General features: G+C 40.9%; 1 protein-coding gene across 1 annotated transcript in view; it reads right to left on the bottom strand.

The window, feature by feature from the left end:
- LOC139760929 (DBH-like monooxygenase protein 1) overlaps positions 1 to 19,746 on the bottom strand; it is a 407,440-nt gene extending 387,694 nt beyond the window's left edge. Inside the window, exon 1 of the mRNA XM_071684706.1 lies at positions 19,438 to 19,746. Within this exon, the coding sequence (XP_071540807.1) occupies positions 19,438 to 19,442 (5 nt within the window). The 5' untranslated portion in view covers positions 19,443 to 19,746. The remainder of the gene's footprint in view (positions 1 to 19,437) is intronic.
- Between the last annotated feature and the right edge of the window lie 5,301 nt (positions 19,747 to 25,047).

The raw sequence follows: 25,047 nt of genomic DNA, 5'->3' as shown, positions 1-25,047 counted from the left end.
GCTTTTCCCTGTAACTCAGTATTCTAGAGTTAGGTACCATCTTTGTGTGTAAGTACCTAATTGTACACTCGTGGGGCCTCATCTCGTGGATGTGAGAGATTACTATCTGTCATTACTGTTTGTGTGTTAAGGGGAAAGAGTCTTACATTCGTGTTGCCCCGTCTCTTAACCCTATATTTATGTATCAAGTCTTTACTCATATGTACGTATGCACAACCATACATCCTAGCATAAGCCAAGTACCCACTTATCGACCAGCCAGAGGAGTGTATAAACACCTATGTTGGTTGTGGACTTATGCTGTGCCCAAGATTCGAACCCATACTGGGCCGACTCTGGACGTGACCATGGTGATTCATGGTCAATAACGCTTACCTGTCCACCACGGGAGCCCGTTTATATGTAATTACCTAGCTCCTCTGTACGGGAAGGGAGTTTGGCATACGTGGGACCTCATTTCTTTATTGTGTGTGTGTGTGTGTGTGTGTGTGTGTGTGTGTGTGTGCGTTCGTGCGTGCGTTTGTATGTGTGTGTGTGTGTGTGTGTGTGTGTGTGTGTGTGTGTGTGTGTGTGTGTATGGTTACTATTTGTGTATTACGGAGAGAGAGTTTTACACTCGTGTTACCCTGGCTTTACTCCTATATGTACTAAACACACACACACACACACACACACACACACACACACACACACACACACACACATATGCACACACACACACACACACACACACAAAACACACACACACACATATTACTCTAAGCCAGGTGTGTGTGTTTGTGTGTGGCTATTGATTATGTATTTGGGAATAATTTTCTGAGAACTGGAATTTTGCCTTTCAAACTTTTGTTTATCATCATACATTTCTGAGTATGTCCCTAACCATCAAGAGACGTCAAGAGACCAGGGAGCTCCTAGTTCCCGAAGAGGAGATGACGTCAACGCTTTGGCGCCGGAGGCCATCAGGCGTGGAGTGGTGCTTGTTGGAGGATGAGGGTGGATGGTGGAGGGGAGATGGGGAAGGAAGGGATGGGGGCGTGTGTCCCGCCAGAACGATATCTTTTGGTGCCAGGCTTATTAATGGGTCCTCGATAAGTGAATTCTATCTTTCCTCAAACAACCTATATATATATATATATATATATATATATATATATATATATATATATATATATATATATATATATATATATATATATATATATATATATATATATATATAAGTTAATGCTGATAAAGAATATAGGGAGCCAATCTTTTCCATTTTTATCTTATTAAGCCCCTCAGCAACATATACAAAGGGTTCGTCTAGAACCTTTAGAAGTCTTTGGTGTCGTTAACAATATTCGTTACAGTGATTAATGGAACCCCAAGTCAGGACAAACTCACTCATCCATAAATCTTACTAGATAATGTTTTTAGTAATGTGTCGACTAATCAAATTTCTGAAACAGCGATTTCTTTCTGCTCTCAGTAAATTGGATTTTGAGAACAGACTTTAGTCGGATATTAGATAATACTTTGATACCCAACCATTATGATCATAGTCTGCCAGTCATATCACAGCGGAAAGGAAAACACTCTCCAAAATCTGGAATGTTAGATTAGAAACTTGTCTTCAGTTTTCTTTTCTTCTAAGGGACAGAGGATGACACGTCGTACAGACTGAAGATGTGATGTGTACCACTGGGTTTTGAGACACGACGAAGAATGGTGAATTAGGGATATCATACATTACTGGGTAGAATTTTCAATCTTTATCGTGTTGAAAGGTGCTTGATACAGAGAGAGAGAGAGAGAGAGAGAGAGAGAGAGAGAGAGAGAGAGAGAGAGAGAGAGAGAGAGAGAGAGAGAGAGAGAGAGAGAGAGAGAGAGAGAGAGAGAAGAGAGGAAGAAGAAGAAGAAGAAGAAGAAGAAGAAGAAGAAGAAGAAGAAGAAGAAGAAGAAGAAGAAGAAGAAAGGATTTTGTTGTGTAAACATATGCAGATTCATAACAAATACAAAATGTACCGCTGATTAAAATTACTTGCTCACGTAATGGTACAATAAGTATGACAGATATTAGAAGTTCTGTTGATTTGTACCAAGGAAAAGGGAAATGCCAAGTTTGCTAGCCTCCAGACACATGATGAGTGGCGCAGATACAGCGTGTGTAGGTTGTGGAAAGAAAAGTCGAGTAGAGGAATGCAGATTAAATCAGTAAAGTTGCGTGCTCCCTTTCCTCCTCTCGCTAGGCAATATGACACTATTCGGTCAAAATAACAGCAGTAATGTTTAACAGAAGTATAGCGGCACAGTTTATTAGAAGTAAAGCAGCACTGTTTAATGACAGTAAAGAAGCACTCTTTATTGAGAATAAAGGAACGCTGTTTAATAGAAGTAAAACAGCGCTGTTTGATGAAAGTGATATGTAATTAATGTAAAAGTGATTAATGTAAAACAGCATTATGTAATAAACATAAAGCAACACTCTAACGAAAGTAAATCATCACTGTATGACTGAAAGTAAAGACTGTTCAGTGAAAGGAAAGGAACACTGCTTAATGAAAGTAAAGCAACATTGTTAAGTGAAACGAAAGCAACACCGTTAGAAGAAAACATAGCAGCCCTGGTTGATTAAGCAACCAGCATTGTTAAATGAAAGTAAATCAGCACTCTATAATGAGAGTAAAGGAATACTGATTAATGAAAGTAAAGCAACGCTGTTTAAGGTAGAAGAGCAGCGCTGTTGAATGAAAGTGAAGTAGCGCTGTGTAGTGAATGTAAAGCAACACTGTTTAATTAAAGTAAAACAGTACTGTTTAATGAAAAAGATAAGTAATTAATGTAAAAATTATCAACATAATATAAAACAGCATTAAGCAATGAAAATAAAGCAACACTGTTTCACGAAAGTAACGTAGCACTGTTTAACGAAAGAAAATCATCACTGCATGATTGAAAGTAAAGACTGATCAATGAAAAAAAGGAGCACTACTTAATGAAAGCAAAGCAGCACTGTTTAATGAAAGCAAAGCAACATCGTTCGAAGAAAATGAAGCAGCCCTGCTTAATTAGGTATATCGACAGTTTAATGACAGTAAAACAGAACTGATTAACGAAAGTAGTGCAACACTCTCTGATACAGGCATTGCCATGGATGGCGAAAAAAAATCTGCATTGCCTGCCAAGCTATTCCCGCCATGACGTGGAGGTCTAATTTTCAAACCTCCAAGGACTGCATAAAGTATAAGAATGTACTGCTGGAGAAAATTATAAATAGTAATGCACAATACTTTTGGAATATAATATTACCAGTTAAGTATTATATGAAATATATGTAATGTATATGCAATTATATGTAATATATATATATATATATATATATATATATATATATATATATATATATATATATATATATATTTATTTTTTTTCTTTTAAACTATTCGCCATTTCCCGCGTTAGCGAGGTAGCGTTAAGAACAGAGGACTGGGCCTTTTTTGGAATATCCTCACCTGGCCCCCTCTGTTCCTTCTTTTGGAAAATTAAAAAAAAAACAAGAGGGGAGGATTTCCAGCCCCCCGCTCCCTCCCCTTTTAGTCGCCTTCTACGACACGCACGGAATACGTGGGAAGTATTCTTAATCCCCTATCCCCAGGGATAATAAATATATATATACATATATATATATATATATATATATATATATATATATATATATATATATATATATATATATATATATATTTCATACTATTCGCCATTTCCCGCGATAGCGAGGTAGCGTTAAGAACAGAGGACTGGGCCTTTGAGGGAATACCCTCACCTGGCCCCCTTCTCTGTTCCTTCTTTTGGAAAATTAAGAAAAAAAAAAAAAAAAACGAGAGGGGAGGATTTCCAGCCCCCCGCTCCCTTCCCTTTTAGTCGCCTTCTACGACACGCAGGGAATACGTGGGAAGTATTCTTTCTCCCCTATCCCCTATATATGTATATATATATTTATATATATATATATATATATATATATATATATATATATATATATATATATATATATATATATATATATATATATATATATATATATATGTATGTATATATTCATTTATTTTGCTTTGTCGGTGTCTCCCGTGTTAGCGAGGTAGCGCAAGGAAACAGACGAAAGAATAGCCCAACCCACCCACATACACATGTATATACATACACGTCCACACACGCAAATATACATACCTATACATCTCAATGTACACATATATATATACACACACAGACATATACATATATACACATGTACATAATTCATACTGTCTGCCTTTATTTATTCCCATCGCCACCTTGCCACACATGGAATAACAACCCCCTCCCCCCTCATGTGTGCGAGGTAGCGCTAAGAAAAGACAAACAAGGCCCCATTCGTTCACACTCAGTCTCTAGCTGTCATGTAATAATGCACCGAAAACACTACTCCCTTTCCACATCCAGGCCCCACACAACATTCCATGTCTTACCCCAGACGCTTCACATGCCCTGGTTCAAGCCATTGACAGTAAGTCGACCCCGATATACCACATCGTTCCAATTCACTCTATTCCTTGCACGCCTTTCACCCTCCTGCATGTTCAGGCCCCGATCACTCAAAATCTTTTTCACCCCATCTTTCCACCTCCAATTTGGTCTCCCACTTCTCCTCGTTCCCTCCACCTCTTACACATATATCCTCTTGGTCAATCTTTCCTCACTCATTCTCTCCATGTGACCAAACCATTTCAAAACACCCTCTTCTGCTCTCTCAACCACACTTTTTATTTCCACACATCTCTCTTACCCTTACATTACTTACTCGATCAAACCACCTCACACCACATATTGTCCTCAAACATCTCATTTCCAGCACATCCACCCTCCTGCGCACAACTCCATCCATAGCCCATGCCTCGCAACCATACAACATTGTTGGAACCACTATTCCTTCAAACATACCCATTTTTGCTTTCCAAGATAATGTTCTCCACTTCCAAACATTCTTCAAGGCTTCCAGAATTTTCGCCCCCTCCCCTACACTATGATTCACTTCCGCTTCCATGGTTCCATCCGCTGCCAGATCCACTCCCAGATATCTAAAACACTTTACTTCCTCCAGTTTTTCTCCATTCAAACTTACCTCCCAGTTGACTTGACCCTCAACCCTACTGTACCTAATAACCTTGCTCTTATTCACATTTACTCTTAACTTTCTTCTTTCACACACTTTACCAAACTCAGTCTCCAGCTTCTGCAGTTTCTCACATGAATCAGCCACCAGCGCTGTATCATCAGCGAACAACAACTGACTCACTTCCCAAGCTCTCTCATCCACAACAGACTTCATACTTGCCCCTCTTTCCAAAACTCTTGCATTCACCTCCCTAACAACCCCATCCATAAACAAATTAAACGACCATGGAGACATCACACACCCCTGCCGCAAACCTACATTCACTGACAACCAATCACTTTCCTCTCTTCCTACACGTACACATGCCTTACATCCTCGATAAAAACTTTTCACTGCTTCTAACAACTTGCCTCCCACACCATATATTCTTAATATCTTCCACAGAGCATCTCTATCAACTCTATCATATGCCTTCTCCAGATCCGTAAATGCTACATACAAATCCATTTGCTTTTCTAAGTATTTCTCACATACATTCTTCAAAGCAAACACCTGATCCACCCATCCTCTACCACTTCTGAAACCACACTGCTCTTCCCCAATCTGATGCTCTGTACATGCCTTCACCCTCTCAATCAATACCCTCCCATATAATTTACCAGGAATACTCAACAAACTTATACCTCTGAAATTTGAGCACTCACTCTTATCCCCTCTTATACATACATTAAATAACCTTACCAACCAGACAATAATACAGTCACCCCCCTTTTTAATAGATTCCACTGCAATACCATCCAAACCTGCTGCCTTGCCGGCTTTCATCTTCCGCAAAGCTTTTACTACCTCTTCTCTGTTTACCAAATCATTTTCCCTAACCGTCTCACTTTGCACACCACCTCGACCAAAACACCCTATATCTGCCACTCTATCATCAAACACATTCAACAAACCTTCAAAATACTCGCTCCATCTCTTTCTCACATCACCACTACTTGTTATCACCTCCCCATTTGCGCCCTTCACTGAAGTTCCCATTTGCTCCCTTGTCTTACGCACTTTATTTACCTCCTTCTAGAACATCTTTTTATTCTCCCTAAAATTCAATGATACTCTCTTACCCCAACTCTCATTTGCCCTCTTTTTCACCTCTTGCACCTTTCTCTTGACTTCCTGTCTCTTTCTTTTATACATCTCCCACTCAATTGCATTTTTTCCCTGCAAAAATCGTCCAAATGCCTCTCTCTTCTCTTTCACTAATAATCTTACTTTTTCATCCCACCACTCACTACCCTTTCTAATCAACCCACCTCCCACTCTTCTCATGCCACAACCATCTTTTGCGCAAGCCATCACTGATTCCCTAAATACATCCCATTCCTCCCCCACTCCCCTTACTTCCATTGTTCTCACCTTTTTCCATTCTGTACTCAGTCTCTCCTGGTACTTCCTCACACAAGTCTCCTTCCCAAGCTCACTTACTCTCACCACCCTCTTCACCCCAACATTCACTCTTATTTCTGAAAACCCATACAAATCTTCACCTTAGCCTCCACAAGATAATGATCAGACATCCCTCCAGTTGCACCTCTCAGCACATTAACATCCAAAAGTCTCTCTTTCGCGCGCCTGTCAATTAACACGTAATCCAATAACGCTCTCTGGCCATCTCTCCTACTTACATACGTATACTTATGTATATCTCGCTCTTTAAACCAGGTATTCCCAATCACCAGTCCTTTTTCAGCACATAAATCTACAAGCTCTTCACCATTTCCATTTACAACACTGAACACCCCATGTATACCAATTATTCCCTCAACTGCCACATTACTCACCTTTGCATTCAAATCACCCATCACTATAACCCGGTCTCGTGCATCAAAACCACTAACACACTCATTCAGCTGCTCCCATATATATATATATATATATATATATATATATATATATATATATATATATATATATATATATATATATATATATATATATATGTGGCCGGAAGTCAGCACCACAAGTAAAGCATCCTCCTCGAAGGCTCAGAGTGGGGTGCCTAAATGTGTGTGGATGTAACCAAGATGTGAAGACCCTTACTGGAAAAACAATCACTCTTGAAGTAGAACCTTCAGACACAATTGAAAATGTGAAGGAAAATAGTGAAATTGGAGAAAAAAATGTAGCTTAGACATTGAAGCTTATTGATACAGTGGTTAAATTGATGAGAACTGCTATTGACGTTTGTGTAAATAAATTATACATTTCCTTTTTTCCATAGCTAGAGGTTGAACCATTATGTGACATTCATTTTTTTTTTTTTTCATTCATTTCAAGCTAGAAGTTTCAGTTTTCTAAATTGTTTCTTACATTTTTCATATGTATATATATGTATGTGTGTGTGTGTGTATATGTGCGTATGTATGTGTATGTGTGTGTATGTGTATATGTATATATATATGTATATCATTATCCCTGGGGATAGGGGTGAAAGAATACTTCCCACGTATTCCTCGCGTGTCGTAGAAAGCGACTAGAGGGGACGGGAGCGGGGGGCCAGAAATCCTCCCCTCCTTGTATTAACTTTCTAAAATGGGAAACAGAAGAAGGAGTCACGCGGGGAGTGCTCATCCTCCTCGAAGGCTCAGAGTGGGGTGCCTAAATGTGTGTGGATGTAACCAAGATGTGAAAAAAGGAGAGATAGGTAGTATGTTTGAGGAAAGGAACTTGGATGTTTTGGCTCTGAGTGAAACGAAGCTCAAGGGTAAAGGGGAAGAGTGGTTTGGGAATGTCTGGGGAGTAAAGTCAGGGGTTAGTGAGAGGACAAGAGCAAGGGAAGGAGTAGCAATACTCCTGAAACAGGAGTTGTGGGAGTACGTGATAGAGTGTAAGAAAGTAAATTCTCGATTAATATGGGTAAAACTGAAAGTTGATGGAGAGAGGTGGGTGATTATTGGTGCATATGCACCTGGGCATGAGAAGAAAGATCAAGAGAGGCAAGTGTTTTGGGAGCAGCTGAATGAGTGTGTTAGTGGTTTTGATGCACGAGACCGGGTTATAGTGATGGGTGATATGAATGCAAAGGTGAGTAATGTGGCAGTTGAGGGAATAATTGGTATACATGGGGTGTTCAGTGTTGTAAATGGAAATGGTGAAGAGCTTGTAGATTTATGTGCTGAAAAAGGACTGATGATTGGGAATACCTAGTTTAAAAAGCGAGATATACATAAGTATACTTATGTAAGTAGGAGAGATGGCCAGAGAGCGTTATTGGATTACGTGTTAATTGACAGGCGTGCGAAAGAGAGACTTTTGGATGTAAATGTGCTGAGATGTGCAACTGGAGGGATGTCTGATCATTATCTTGTGGAGGCTAAGGTGAAGATTTGTATGGGTTTTCAGAAAAGAAGAGTGAATGTTGGGGTGAAGAGGGTGGTGAGAGTGAGCTTGAGAAGGAGACCTGTGTGAGGAAGTACCAGGAGAGACTGAGTACAGAATGGAAAAAGGTGAGAACAATGGAAGCAAGGGGAGTGGGGGAGGAATGGGATGTATTTAGGGAATCAGTGATGGATTGCGCAAAAGATGCTTGTGGCATGAGAAGAGTGGGAGGTGGGTTGATTAGAAAGGGTAGTGAGTGGTGGGATGAAGAAGTAAGAGTATTAGTGAAAGAGAAGAGAGAGGCATTTGGACGATTTTTGCAGGGAAAAAATGCAATTGAGTGGGAGATGTATAAAAGAAAGAGACAGGAGGTCAAGAGAAAGGTGCAAGAGGTGAAAAAAAGGGCAAATGAGAGTTGGGGTGAGAGAGTATCATTAAATTCTAGGGAGAATAAAAAGATGTTCTGGAAGGAGGTAAATAAAGTGCGTAAGACAAGGGAGCAAATGGGAACTTCAGTGAAGGGCGCAAATGGGGAGGTGATAACAAGTAGTGGTGATGTGAGAAGGAGATGGAGTGAGTATTTTGAAGGTTTGTTGAATGTGTTTGATGATAGAGTGGCAGATATAGGGTGTTTTGGTCGAGGTGGTGTGCAAAGTGAGAGGGTTAGGGAAAATGATTTGGTAAACAGAGAAGAAGTAGTGAAAGCTTTGCGGAAGATGAAAGCCGGCAAGGCAGCAGGTTTGGATGGTATTGCAGTGGAATTTATTAAAAAAGGGGGTGACTGTATTGTTGACTGGTTGGTAAGGTTATTTAATGTATGTATGACTCATGGTGAGGTGCCTGAGGATTGGCGGAATGCGTGCATAGTGCCATTGTACAAAGGCAAAGGGGATAAGAGTGAGTGCTCAAATTACAGAGGTATAAGTTTGTTGAGTATTCCTGGTAAATTATATGGGAGGGTATTGATTGAGAGGGTGAAGGCATGTACAGAGCATCAGATTGGGGAAGAGCAGTGTGGTTTCAGAAGTGGTAGAGGATGTGTGGATCAGGTGTTTGCTTTGAAGAATGTATGTGAGAAATACTTAGAAAAGCAAATGGATTTGTATGTAGCATTTATGGATCTGGAGAAGGCATATGATAGAGTTGATAGAGATGCTCTGTGGAAGGTATTAAGAATATATGGTGTGGGAGGAAAGTTGTTAGAAGCAGTGAAAAGTTTTTATCGAGGATGTAAGGCATGTGTACGTGTAGGAAGAGAGGAAAGTGATTGGTTCTCAGTGAATGTAGGTTTGCGGCAGGGGTGTGTGATGTCTCCATGGTTGTTTAATTTGTTTATGGATGGGGTTGTTAGGGAGGTAAATGCAAGAGTTTTGGAAAGAGGGGCAAGTATGAAGTCAGTTGGGGATGAGAGAGCTTGGGAAGTGAGTCAGTTGTTGTTCGCTGATGATACAGCGCTGGTGGCTGATTCATGTGAGAAACTGCAGAAGCTGGTGACTGAGTTTGGTAAAGTGTGTGGAAGAAGAAAGTTAAGAGTAAATGTGAATAAGAGCAAGGTTATTAGGTACAGTAGGGTTGAGGGTCAAGTCAATTGGGAGGTGAGTTTGAATGGAGAAAAGCTGGAGGAAGTGAAGTGTTTTAGATATCTGGGAGTGGATCTGGCAGCGGATGGAACCATGGAAGCGGAAGTGGATCATAGGGTGGGGGAGGGGGCGAAAATTCTGGGGGCCTTGAAGAATGTGTGGAAGTCGAGAACATTATCTCGGAAAGCAAAAATGGGTATGTTTGAAGGAATAGTGGTTCCAACAATGTTGTATGGTTGCGAGGCGTGGGCTATGGATAGAGTTGTGCGCAGGAGGATGGATGTGCTGGAAATGAGATGTTTGAGGACAATGTGTGGTGTGAGGTGGTTTGATCGAGTGAGTAACGTAAGGGTAAGAGAGATGTGTGGAAATAAAAAGAGCGTGGTTGAGAGAGCAGAAGAGGGTGTTTTGAAGTGGTTTGGGCACATGGAGAGAATGAGTGAGGAAAGATTGACCAAGAGGATATATGTGTCAGAGGTGGAGGGAACGAGGAGAAGAGGGAGACCAAATTGGAGGTGGAAAGATGGAGTGAAAAAGATTTTGTGTGATCGGGGCCTGAACATGCAGGAGGGTGAAAGGAGGGCAAGGAATAGAGTGAATTGGAGCGATGTGGTATACCGGGGTTGACGTGCTGTCAGTGGATTGAATCAAGGCATGTGAAGCGTCTGGGGTAAACCATGGAAAGCTGTGTAGGTGTGTATATTTGCGTGTGTGGACGTATGTATATACATGTGTATGGGGGGTGGGTTGGGCCATTTCTTTCGTCTGTTTACTTGCGCTACCTCGCAAACGCGGGAGACAGCGACAAAGTATAAAATATATATATATATATATATATATATATATATATATATATATATATATATATATATATATATATATATATATATATATTTTTTTTTTTTTTTTTTTTCTGGAGAAGGCATATGATAGAGTTGATAGAGATGCTCTGTGGAAGGTATTAAGAATATGTGGTGTGGGAGGAAAGTTGTTAGAAGCAGTGAAAAGTTTTTATCGAGGATGTAAGGCATGTGTATAAAAAAAAAAAAAAAAAATATATGTATATATATATATATATATATATATATATATATATATATATATATATATATATATATATATATATATATATATATATATATATATTTTTTTTGCTTTGTCGCTGTCTCCCGCGTTTGCGAGGTAGCGCAAGGAAACAGACGAAAGAAATGGCCCAACCCACCCCCATGCACATGTATATACATACGTCAACACACGCAAATATACATACCTACACAGCTTTCCATGGTTTACCCCAGACGCTTCACATGCCCTGATTCAATCCACTGACAGCACGTCAACCCCGGTATACCACATCGATCCAATTCACTCTATTCCTTGCCCTCCTTTCACCCTCCTGCATGTTCAGGCCCCGATCACACAAAATCTTTTTCACTCCATTTTTCCACCTCCAATTTGGTCTCCCTCTTCTCCTCGTTCCCTCCACCTCCGACACATATATCCTCTTGGTCAATCTTTCCTCACTCATTCTCTCCATGTGCCCAAACCATTTCAAAACACCCTCTTCTGCTCTCTCAACCACGCTCTTTTTATTTCCACACATCTCTCTTACCCTTACGTTACTTACTCGATCAAACCACCTCACACCACACATTGTCCTCAAACATCTCATTTCCAGCACATCCATCCTCCTGCGCACCACTCTATCCATAGCCCACGCCTCGCAACCATACAACATTGTTGGAACCACTATTCCTTCAAACATACCCATTTTTGCTTTCCGAGATACTGTTCTCTACTTCCACACATTCTTCAAGGCTCCCAGAATTTTCGCCCCCCCTCCCCCACCCTATGATCCACTTCCGCTTCCATGGTTCCATCCGCTGCCAGATCCACTCCCAGATATCTAAAACACTTTACTTCCTCCAGTTTTTCTCCATTCAAACTCACCTCCCAATTGACTTGACCCTCAACCCTACTGTACCTAATAACCTTGCTCTTATTCACATTTACTCTTAACTTTCTTCTTTCACACACTTTACCAAACTCAGTCACCAGCTTCTGCAGTTTCTCACATGAATCAGCCACCAGCGCTGTATCATCAGCGAACAACAACTGACTCACTTCCCAAGTTCTCTCATCCCCAACAGACTTCATACTTGCCCCTCTTTCCAAAACTCTTGCATTCACCTCCCTAACAACCCCATCCATAAACAAATTAAACAACCATGGAGACATCACACACCCCTGCCGCAAACCTACATTCACTGAGAACCAATCACTTTCCTCTCTTCCTACACGTACACACATATATATATATATATATATTATACTTGACCGCCGTCTCCCGCGTTAGCGAGGAAGCACAAGGAAATAGACGAGGAATGGCCCAACCCACCCACATACACAAGTACATACATAAACGCCCGAACACGCACATATACATATCTATACATTTCAACTTATACATACATATACATACACAGGCATATACATATATACACTTTTACATATCCATACTTGCTGCCTTCATCCATTCTCCATTGACAGCACGTCGACCCTGGTATACCACATTGTTCCAATTCATTCTATTGCTTGCACGCCTTTCAACCTCCTGTATGTTCAGGCCCCAAGCGCTCAAAATCTTTTTCACTCCATCCTTCCACCTCCAATTTGGTGTTCCGCTTCTTGTTCCCTCCACCTCTGACACATATATCCTCTTTGTCAATCTTTCCTCACTCATTCTCTCCATGTGTCTAAACCATTTCAACACATCCTCTTCTGCTTTCTCAACTACACTTTTTATCATTACCACACATCTCTCTTACCCTTTCATTACTTACTCGCTCAAACCACCTCACACCACATATTGTCCTCAAACGTTTCATTTCCATTACATCCACCTTCCTCCGCACAACCCTATCTATAGCCCAAGTCTCGTAACCGTATAACATTGTTAGAACCACTATTCCTTCAAACATACCCATTTTTGCTCTCCGAGATAACGTTCTCGCCTTCAAAACATTCTTTGACACTCCCAGAAACTTTGCTCCCTCCCCCACCCTGTGACTCACTTCCGCTTCCATGGTTCCATCCGATGCTAAGTCCACTCCCAGATATTTAAAACACTTTACTTCCTCCAGTTTTTCTCCATTGAAGCTAACCTCCCAATTAACTTGTACCTCAGCCCTACTGAACCTAATAAACTTGCTCTTATCCACATCTACTCTCAACTTTCCTCTTTCGCACACTTTACCAAACTCAGTCACCAACGTCTGCAGTTTCTCACTCGAATCAGCCACAAGCGCTGTATCATCAGCGAACGACAAGTGACTCACTTCCAACGCCCTTTCATCCACAACAGGCTGCATACTTGCCCATTTCTCCAAAACTCTTGCATTCATCTCTCTAACCACCCAATCCATAAACAAATTAAACAACCATGGAGATATCATGCACCCCTGCCACAAACCGACATTTACTGGGAACCAATCATTTTCCCCTCTTTCTACGCGTACACATACCTTACATCCTTGGTAAAATCTCTTCACTGCTTTTAGCCACTTACCTCTTAAAACCTTCCACAAAGCATCTCTATCCACCCTATAATATGCTCTCTCCAGATATATAAATGCTACATACAAATTCATCAGTTTTTCCAAGTATTTCTCACATACATTCTTCAAAGCAAACACATAATCCACATAACCTCTACCACTTCTGAATCCTCACTGCTCTTCCCCAATCTGATGCTCTGTACATACCTTTACCCTCTCAATCAATACCCTCCCATATAATTTCCCAGGAATACTCAACAAACTCATGCCTCTGTAATTAGAACACTCATCCTTATCCCCTTTATCCCCTTTGCCTTTGCCAATCCTCAGGCACTTCACCATGATCCATACATACACTGATTATCCTTACCAACCATTTAACAACACAGTCATCCCCTTGTTTTATAAATCCAACGCCTTGCCGGCTTTCATCTTCCGCAAAGCTTTCATTACCTCTTCTCCGTTCACCAAAATATTTTCCCTGACCATCTCACTTCGCACGCCACCCCGACCAAAACAGTCTACCACTCTATCATCAACTACATTCAACAAACCTTCAAAATATTCACTCCATCTCCTTCTCACTTCATCACTACTTGTTTTTACCTCCCCGTTTGCCCCCTTCACCGATGTTCTCATTTATTCTCTTGCCGGCTTTCATCTTCCGCAAATCTTTCATTACCTCTTTTCTGTTCACTAAACCATTTTCCCTGATCATCTCACTTCGTACAACACCCCGACTAAAACACCCTATGTCTGCCACTTTATCATCAAATACATTCAACAAACCTTCAAAATATTCACTCCATCTCCTTGTCACTTCATCACTATTTGTTATCACCTCCTCATTTGCCCCCTTCACCGATGTTTCCATTTATTCTCTTGTCTTACACACTTTATTTACCTTCTTCCAAAAACATCATTTTATTCTCCCTAAAATTTAATGATACGCTCACCCCAACTCTCATTTGCCCTTTTTTCACCTCTAGCACCTTTCTCTTGACCTCCTGCCTCTTGTTTTTATACATCTCCCAGTCATTTGCGCTACTTCATTTCAATCTATGTTCCTAAGGGCATTACGTATTTGCAGTCCAGAGTTTATTGATGATGAGTTTGAGAAGACATATTCTATTGGATGTAAGTTAAAGTACCCTAGATATTTCATTGATAAATGTCTTAAGTTAACAAAGAAATCATTTTATAGAGTTGAACCCAAACCTCCCATTGACATCAAGACTCTTTTAGTTCTCCCTTTTAATAATGCTTTAACTTTACTTCCCGTGCTGCTTAAATCCTTTGATGTAAATGTTGCCTTCAGCAACAATAATACTACAAAGAATATCTTAATCAGGCACTGGCCAGAAAATTCTCCTGGATACATCTATAGAGTGCCATGTAGAAATTGTGATAAGTTTTATTTTTGGCAGACTGGTAAGGATCTTTCTGTTAGACTTAAGCAACATAAATATAGTATAAAAACAGGACAAGAATCAAATGCCTTGTTTAATAACGTCAAAAACTATTATCATTGTACTGACTGGAGTAATGCTATCTCAATTATTAACTCTAACTCCAGTCCTACGAGAAATAGCATTGAATCTTCTATTACTAAACACACAAAGAATTATATCCTTGATATTAGTGAAGGTCTACACAAATTGGATAGCTTTATTGTTGATAGAATTTGTAAATAATGCCCCTTCTTGTCCACATAATAAGTTTATGGTAGGTTCGTTATCTGTCTTGGAGAATCACGTGTTTACCAAATGGCGTCCTAGTTACGTCTCTTCGTTGTATATCAGCTGACTTATATTTCTTTCTTGTGTCTCTCCTGATGATGTGATTATTACACGAAAGTGTACCTGGGAACTTATCGTGTTTCATTTTTTCCCGTGGACACATAGGAATATACTTGATTACATCCAAAATTGCGATCCTTTCCTATATATATATATATATATATATATATATATATATATATATATATATATATATATATATATACAGTATCCCTGGGGATATGGGAGAAAGAATACTTCCCACGTATTCCCTGTGTGTCGTAGAAGGCGACTAAAAGGGAAGGGAGCGGGGGGCTGGAAATCCTCCCCTCTCGTTTTTAATTTTCTAAAAGAAGGAACAGAGAAGGGGGCCAAGTGAGGATTTCCCTCAAAGGCTCAGTCCTCTGTTCTTAACCCTACCTCGCAAATGCGGGAGATGGCGAATAGTATGAAAAAAAAAGATATATATATAAACAGACGAAAGAAATGGCCCAACCCCCTCCCCATACACATGTATATACATACGTCCACACACGCAAATATACATACCTACACAGCTTTCCATGGTTTACCCCAGACGCTTCACATGCCCTGCTTCAATCCACTGACAGCACGTCAACCCCGGTATACCACATCGCTCCAATTCACTCTATTCCTTGCCCTCCTTTCACCCTCCTGCATGTTCAGGCCCCGATCACACAAAATCTTTTTCACTCCATCTTTCCACCTCCAATTTGGTCTCCCTCTTCTCCTTGTTCCCTCCACCTCCGACACATATATCCTCTTGGTCAATCTTTCCTCACTCATCCTCTCCATGTGCCCAAACCACTTCAAAACACCCTCTTCTGCTCTCTCAACCACACTCTTTTTATTTCCACACATCTCTCTTACCCTTACGTTACTCACTCGATCAAACCACCTCACACCACACATTGTCCTCAAACATCTCATTTCCAGCACATCCATCCTCCTGCGCACAACTCTATCCATAGCCCACGCCTCGCAACCATACAACATTGTTGGAACCACTATTCCTTCAAACATACCCATTTTTGCTTTCCGAGATAATGTTCTCGACTTCCACACATTCTTCAAGGCCCCCAGGATTTTCGCCCCCTCCCCCACCCTATGATCCACTTCCGCTTCCATGGTTCCATCCGCTGCCAGATCCACTCCCAGATATCTAAAACACTTCACTTCCTCCAGTTTTTCTCCATTCAAACTCACCTCCCAATTGACTTGACCCTCAACCCTACTGTACCTAATAACCTTGCTCTTATTCACATTTACTCTTAACTTTCTTCTTCCACACACTTTTCCAAACTCAGTCACCAGTTTCTGCAGTTTCTCACATGAATCAGCCACCAGCGCTGTATCATCAGCGAACAACAACTGACTCACTTCCCAAGCTCTCTCATCCCCAACAGACTTCATACTTGCCCCTCTTTCGAAAACTCTTGCATTCACCTCCCTAACAACCCCATCCATAAACAAATTAAACAACCATGGAGACATCACACACCCCTGCCGCAAACCTACATTCACTGAGAACCAATCACTTTCCTCTCTTCCTACACGTACACATGCCTTACATCCTCGATAAAAACTTTTCACTGCTTCTAACAACTTTCCTCCCACACCATATATTCTTAATACCTTCCACAGAGCATCTCTATCAACTCTATCATATGCCTTCTCCAGATCCATAAATGCTACATACAAATCCATTATATATATATATATATATATATATATATATATATATATATATATATATATATATATATATATATATATATATATTATCCCTGGGGATAGGGGAGAAAGAATACTTCCCACGTATTCCCTGCGTGTCGTAGAAGGCGACTAAGAGGGAAGGGAGCGGGGGGCTGGAAATCCTCCCCTCTCATTTTTTTTTTTTTTTTTATTTTCCAAGAGAGGGAACTGAGAGGGGGGCCAGATGGGGATGTTCCCTCTGGGGCCCAGTCCTCTGTTCTAAGCGCTGCCTCGCTAGCGCGGGAAATGGCGAATAGTATAATATATATATATATATACACTTTCCAATGTCATTTCATTAGTATGTAGATGGGAAAATATTAAAGGTACAATTATATGTTCATTCTGAGAATTTAGCTCATCGGCTAATATGCGAGGGCTGAGTGTATTAAGAGGCTGTGCATTGGCTAATAGTTGGTAGCCACCTGAAATTCATTAAATGAATTCACATAACGTATTCAATTTTTTGCATTGTCTTATTTTTGTTCGAGAGAATATCGCATTTCTAATTATTTTGATAAATTTTTTAATCAAAATTATAGGTACATTTCCTTATATCTTCTTGGACGTAAAATACTGGTCAACGACTTCCGGACGTCGAAGGTTCGATCTAACAGTACTATTTAATGCAGGTGTTGTATAATGAAAGTAAATCGCCACTGTTTATTGAAAGTAAGAATGTATTATGAAATAAAGGTGAAACGACATTGTTTAACCAAAATGAAATAGCACTGCATAATGGAAGTGTCACTGTTTAATGAAAGTATAGCATCAATGTTTAATTGAAGCAGCACTCTGTAAGGGAAAAAGAACTAGTTGATTAAACCGTCACTGTGGATGGAAGAAGTAAAGCAATAATGTTTAATGAAAGCAAAGCAAATTATAATGAAAGCAAAGCAATATAATTCGATGAAAGTAAAAGAGCAATGTTAAAAGAAAATATTGCATCAGTAGAAGGACACTGTTTAGCGAGAGTAAACCAGCACTGTTTAACGTAAGTAAAACAGTACCATCTATTAAATACAGCAGCACTGTTTATTGAAAGTAAAGTAATACTGTTTGATAAAAGTAAAACAGTATTGTTTGATGAAAGTTAAGGAACACTGCTCAATGAAAGTAGAGCAGCAAATATTGTTTAAAGTAATTTTTTAAAATAATTCGATGCTGTTTGATAAAAAAAAGTTCTTTAAAGATAGTATAGTAGCAGTTTAATTATACTGAAACATTGTCTAAAGCAAAAGATCCATTGCTCAATGAAAGTAAAGCAGAACCATCTACTACAAGCAAAGCAGCACTATCTAATGAAAGTAAAGAAGTACTACTTAATGAAAATAAAGCAGAACAATCTACTGCAAGCAGATCTGCGTTGTTTGATGACAGTATAGTAATACTGTCTAATGAACGCAAAACAACATTGTTTCATTAAAGTAAAACTGCACTCTTTTGTGAAAATAAAACATGCAAAATACTGAGTAAAGTACTGTACTTGTTACTCTTGTAATCTGATCAGTTGCTTCATACATGGTGTAACATTTCGTACGAAATATTCATCACACCAAATATTTGAATTACAATGTATATCATCAAATCAAAGCTTATCTGAGTCTTGTTGACTGTGACTGTTTGGGCTGTGGACCTACCAACTGTTAGAATTATTAAGGACATCACCGTCAACCGACATCCACCAACCAAGAAGTCTTTAACAAACATCTGATATCAAAGATAACATAAACGCTACATACACTCTACTATGCCTGTGGTCCATTTGCTTTTGTCCTTAAATTGTCGATTTGTTGCAGAAAAAATAGCTGTGTAATATTAAATATTTATATCAAATGTCATATATCTTTTTAATGCTATGTTGTCAAGTTTCAATATATACTGTAACTCGTTACAGATCAACCCTGTTGAAAGTAAACATTAGTTTACATAAGTTTCCCACACTATATTATTTTCTTTGAGTTTCCCTTTTTATACAGAAAACCTATTGATGACAGACTAATCTATTTAGGTATTCAAACACCTGTTCTCATCAATTTACCAAATCATAACCACCTACTTTCCATCTGATGAGCATAAAACCTTATACAATCGTATTGATACTAAGAACATTCCAATATCATTAAAAAACTACACAACTATAAATCAGTCAAATAATCAGTTGTTTTTTTCTACCATTTCTCAGCAGAGTGACCACAACAGGGAACTTTACAACAAATTGTTAATTCCTTTACCTCATTCAAGCGTCGGAACACGATATCATCGGTGGAGGGAGTCTCTAGAGACAATCAGTGACAGGCAATAGTAACCTCACTCAACATGATATAGCCAGTAAGAACAGCAAGAGGTGACCCTCTTTGTCTCACAACCAACCAATCGTCTATCAAAACCTTAGTTGTCTACACAGGCTGTTCCTGATGGCTTTGTGCACTTAAACGTGCATTCTATCCAACACATCTTAAAGAAATTCCATCGAAAATCGATAGACACTATTTAGAACAAGGACTCGTCACTTCACAAGATGCTGATACTGAGGAAAATAAAGCCACCAACGACACCAGGAAGGATGTACGATAACAAGCAAAGTTCACGTCACCTGAAGTAAACAAGAACCCAGTGGGAAGAGATTACTTGACTGATCTCTTGTCTCTTATATTCCAGTTTGGGTGATGAACGTAAGTCAAAAGAAGATCTTAAATGGAAGATGAATGAAGAAAAATACTTATTTGTATCTCAGAAGGGAGCGTCAGTACTCCCCCTCTCCCACTATCCCCCATGAACTCTGACCGGCTGGCCTGGGGGCATGCGGGCCCCCGGGCACCATAGACTTCCATTACGTTTCGATTGTTTTCAGTTTTATTAGTCCAAACATTTTTAAGCCCGTCTCTCTCGTCTGCTGGAAAGCGATGTTGCTCCAGTGTAATACTTGCTCAGATATATTTTATCACAAGGTAATGAGTTTCGTCAAGTCAGTATGGCGGTCTTTATTCCTCAAACCATCATATATATGTTTCTTTTTTTCTCGAGAACAGAAGAAATTGACGATCATCTCTCAACATCTGCCACAGGTGAAAAGGAATCGCCACTTCCTGCATAAAATTTCACAGACTTTGTATGTCTATAACTGTTCAGTTAAGTGTTAACACGGGATTATAGAGCCAAAAATACCTACAAAACATCATATACCAGGTAAACTTTTAAAAGAACCTTGAATAAATGCGTAGGCACGACCCGTGCATCAGCTTACCCGAGCGATCGAAAGTTTCGTAAACAACGGCCAACCAACACCAGGCCGCCACTGGAAGAACCTTGTTGCTCATTTTTAGAGGCAAATGTTCGTCTGATGGGACCTGTTGCACGCTAACCTCTTCTGTCTTTTTTTTTTTTCTTTATCCGTAATTGCTTACAGATATTCTTACGACTCCTTTCCTAACAGAACAATATTTCAAGAGTGATATCAATGCAACGAAGGCCACCACTTGTAAACGTGTTCTTAATATAAAACTTGAGCTCAACCGTCTGCAGTATTTCATATGGAGGGATTTGGGGGAGTGAGTGGGCGGGGGGGATGGGGTGGTGGGGCCCACTCGTGTGTCTGTCTATGTTAGGATCTGTTTGTCTTTCTGTCTTATCTAAATTGATCAAAACAGGTCCCGGATGGCTCATATTTACGGTTGAGGGAGTCGGAGTTCCGACTACCACGACCCCGTTGGCCCGAGGCTGGCTGGCAAACGGATAGCGTGGATTTTCTTGCGAACTGTTAAGGTAATTATATAGCTGTCATCAAGAAGGGATGAAAGGTTTATAGAGTGGCTCTAGGGATGGAGCCGCAAGCTGTCTCTTCCCTACAATACACCATACACCTAGCCTCTTTATTTTAGACCTCTCCGCCATTTTACTCACGGTCTTGCAATTGCTTCCTTTATAATTGTGTCTTTATACTGAAGGCCTGGTCTCGATGAGGATGTCTATGACTGTGGCTTTTGTCATAAGGAAAAAACATTAACAGTGCTTAAGATTTGTAAGGCATCTCTGCCACTGACTCCACGGACATGAGGAATGTGATGTTCGTAACCTCGACGACGACAAGGACATGCAAGTTATAATTCTTAATGTTTACCTGTGAGGTTTAACGCGGAAGTCTAAGTTATTCAACTGCCTCCTTCCACCTCACGTGTGTCGCCAAACTTAGGCCATCGTGAGAGTATCAGTGTGGCATAATCACAGGGACGTCCACTTTGGTGTTATGGAACTACCAGTCTCATTTGACGGACGGTGGTCTTCCTCATAGTTATTATATTTATTTTCTCAAAATTTGTGTAGCGGACTCAAGGGTGTTTTTTTCGTACTTAGGGTTGGAAAGGTACTTAGGAACAGAGGTGGCTGCGTTTATGGGGTCACAGGCCACTTGTGTTTGGATCTAGGGTTACTTGGAAAGTAGGCACAACACTAGCTGCTGACCCACACGTCCAACGAACCTGACGAAGCTGATGTCATGCAAAAGCTCAAAAAGTTTTATGACTATTGAGCAAAAAGTTCGAGGGATGGGGACCCATGAGTGTAGAACTCCATGCTGTGCGAAAGTACACTCACACACACACACACACACACACACACACACACACACACACACACACATAGGGACCTTCATGTATTTTTCTCTCGACAAAAATCCGGAAAACATTGTCCTCTGGGACGAGGTAAGCAACAAACTTGTGTCGTCTTTCCTATACACTCACAAACAGGTTGTCCTAAAGTTGTAATTCACAAAAGCGCTTTACTACCTTCAGTTTCCACAAGTTGTGTCTAACATTTTATCATTACACAGCCTTCTAAACCAACTAAGCCTATCGCTAAAACGCTACCTTAGACTCCATTGACAGGCTACACCCCAGAGGACAATCTTCCAACTCACCTTCCACAACAAACTGCTATATATGTTTGTCACCTCGACACTCATTTGGAAAAAAAGGCAGCCGACATCAAGCTGTACACCCATCCCCCACAACAACCTGCATCTGCACACTCACCTTCCACAGCAGTCTGCACTCCTAAACTTATCCTCCACAATAGTCTACGCATCTACACTCATCCTTCATAACACTCTTTAGTTCCATACATATCCTCAACAGCAACCTGCACTTTAGCCCTCAGACTCCTGACTCCACAATAACCTGCACTTTTACCCTCATCCTCCACAACAGCCTGTACCTCTACACTTATCCTCCAAAACAGCCAGTACCTCTACATTCTTCCTCCACAGCAGCCTGTACCTCTATACTCATCCTCCACAGACGCCTTCACTTCTACACTCACCCCTTAAAGAAACCTGAACCTGGACACTCATTCCCCACAGCAGACTTCATCTCTCCGATCATCCTCAATATTAAACTGCAGCTTTACATCCATCCTCCACAACAGAGTGTACCTCATCCATCCATCCTCCACAACAGCCTACACATCTACCTTCATCTTCCACGGACTGAACCCCTACATTCATCTTCTACGACAGAGTGGACCTATACACCCATCCTCCACAAGTGAGTGTACTTCATTCATCCATCCATCTTCCACAAAAAACTGCACTTTAAACTTAATCCTTCGCAAACTGCGCCTCCACATGCATCTTTCACAATAACTGCATTCACACATTCATCCTTCCAACAGACTAAACCTCTTCCTTCATCTTTCACAGACTGCACATCAACATTCATCCTTCACGTTCATCCTCCTCAACAGACTGCACCTGCTCATCCATTCTTCAAATAAACTGCTCCTCAAAAACAGACTGCACCTCCACATCCATCCGCCACAACATACTGCATATCTACCTTTATCCTCCAAAGACCACACCTCCAAATCCAGTTTTCACAACAGGCTGCATGTCATCCATCCATCCCTCATAACCAACTGCACCTGTAGCTGCATCTTCCACACACTGCAATTCCACCTTCATCTTCTACAACAGACTGTACCCCTGCCTCTTCCTCCACAACAGACTGTACCCCTGCCTCATCCTCCACAACAGACTGTACCCTGCCTTCATCCTCCACAACAGACTGTACCCCTGCCTCATCCTCCACAACAGACTGTACCCCTGCCTTCATCCTCCACAATAGACTGTATCCCTGCCTTCATCCTCCACAACAGACTTTACCTCTACCTTCATCTTCAACAGCAGACTATACCCCTGCCTTCATCCGCTACAACAGACAGTACCCCTGCCTTCATCCTCCACAACGGACTGTACCCCTGCCTTCATCCTCCATAACAGACTGCACCCCTACCTTCATCCTCCACAACAGACTGTAACCCTACCTTCATCCTCCACGATGGACTGTGCCCCTGCCTTCATCCTCCACAGACAGCACCTCCTAATTCATTTTCCGCAAAAGACTGTACCTCATCCACCCATCCTCCAGAACAGGCTGCACCTCCATATTCATCCTTTACAATTGACTGCATTTCCAAATTCATCGTCCTCAACAGACTACATCTCCATATCTATTCTCAACAATGGACAGCATTTCCTCAATCATCCTGCAGAACAGGCTGCACCTCTGCATCCACCCTCCACAACAGGCTACATTTCGCATGGTTCCTCGCTGTATACAGTTCGCCAGAGGGCAGGTAATGGGCCAGCTGACCTGACCTTGGATTCGCTGGGAGCAACAGCTGTACGTCGGGTCGTGAGTCTCCCTCCCATCCTGGACTCTGGCCGCTAGCCACGCAGGCCGTACCCTCTCCAGTGTTTGCCAGAGTAATATCGTCTGATTGGCTCCTCTGTTTACCTGTCACTTTAATGGCTAGAAAATATCGGCATAGATATCGTGTCTTTAGCAATACGGAGGTGCGTGTTAGCTTTAAGACAATCTTGTTCGGTTGAGTGCAACATACGAAGTATGTTGTCCTGTGACTCCTTAGGGGTGAGTGTATTGGGAAGAAGCCCAGCTCTGTAAATCAGCAAAAATCATCGTGGTTGCACAATAGCTAAACGATTAAACTCCTCTCCAAAGCTTTACCACTGTGTGCTCGGCACTATCTAATAATTTTTTTGAAGCTTTATGTAAATTTGTCCTTTAATCTCTTTATCGAACCGTCTGTTGGTTCGCCCTCCAGCTCTACCAGTAGTGAGATAATTGCATCTTTTGACCATCCATTGCTCTTCATTTACCTACTCTGTTGGATCTTGCTCCTCCAGAAGAGACATACTGTTACAACGTTCGTGTGCCCAACACAGCTAGGTCCTTGGTTTTCACTCATCACTTGGGTACTCAGTTCATTAGCTTCATGGGTGTCTTGCTTATATGTACGTTTGTTCAATTGCGCGAACACTAATCATATAATCAGTAGGCAACGCTGGCCAGAACCTGAGACCAGCTTATCGGTTGTGAAGCCATAAAGGTAGTGTGTGAGGGCGTGGTCCCCGCCGGTACATGACCCTTCACCCAGCCTGAGTGTTGGGTCTTCGCAGCAGCCGCCGCCGCCCACATCTTCACCTGACTCACACCAATCTACAGTTCTCCCCCTAAAAGATCGTGTGTATTTATAGCTACTGGGGCCGATGAATGTTTCTTTTTTTTTTTTCCCTGAATTGATGGACTTACAGGAACTATGATACTGTAGAATGTAAGCATATAATTTTTACTTATCTGAGCGTTATGTATATTAACAGAGTAAATAGACTTTTAGACTCAGAGAACACTGTGTGCCAGTGAGATCAGCCAGAGACTCCCACTCGAGGTGACCATCCATGCGACATTCTGCCCTTTCTATACTTCCACTCATGCTAAATACACACGCACACACACACACACACACACACACACACATATATATATATA

The sequence above is a fragment of the Panulirus ornatus genome, chromosome 38 (assembly GCF_036320965.1).
Source record: "Panulirus ornatus isolate Po-2019 chromosome 38, ASM3632096v1, whole genome shotgun sequence".
In the NCBI taxonomy this organism is placed as follows: domain Eukaryota; kingdom Metazoa; phylum Arthropoda; class Malacostraca; order Decapoda; family Palinuridae; genus Panulirus; species Panulirus ornatus.
Note: the sequence above shows the minus strand (reverse complement) of the source record. Positions and strands in the feature narration are given on the sequence as shown.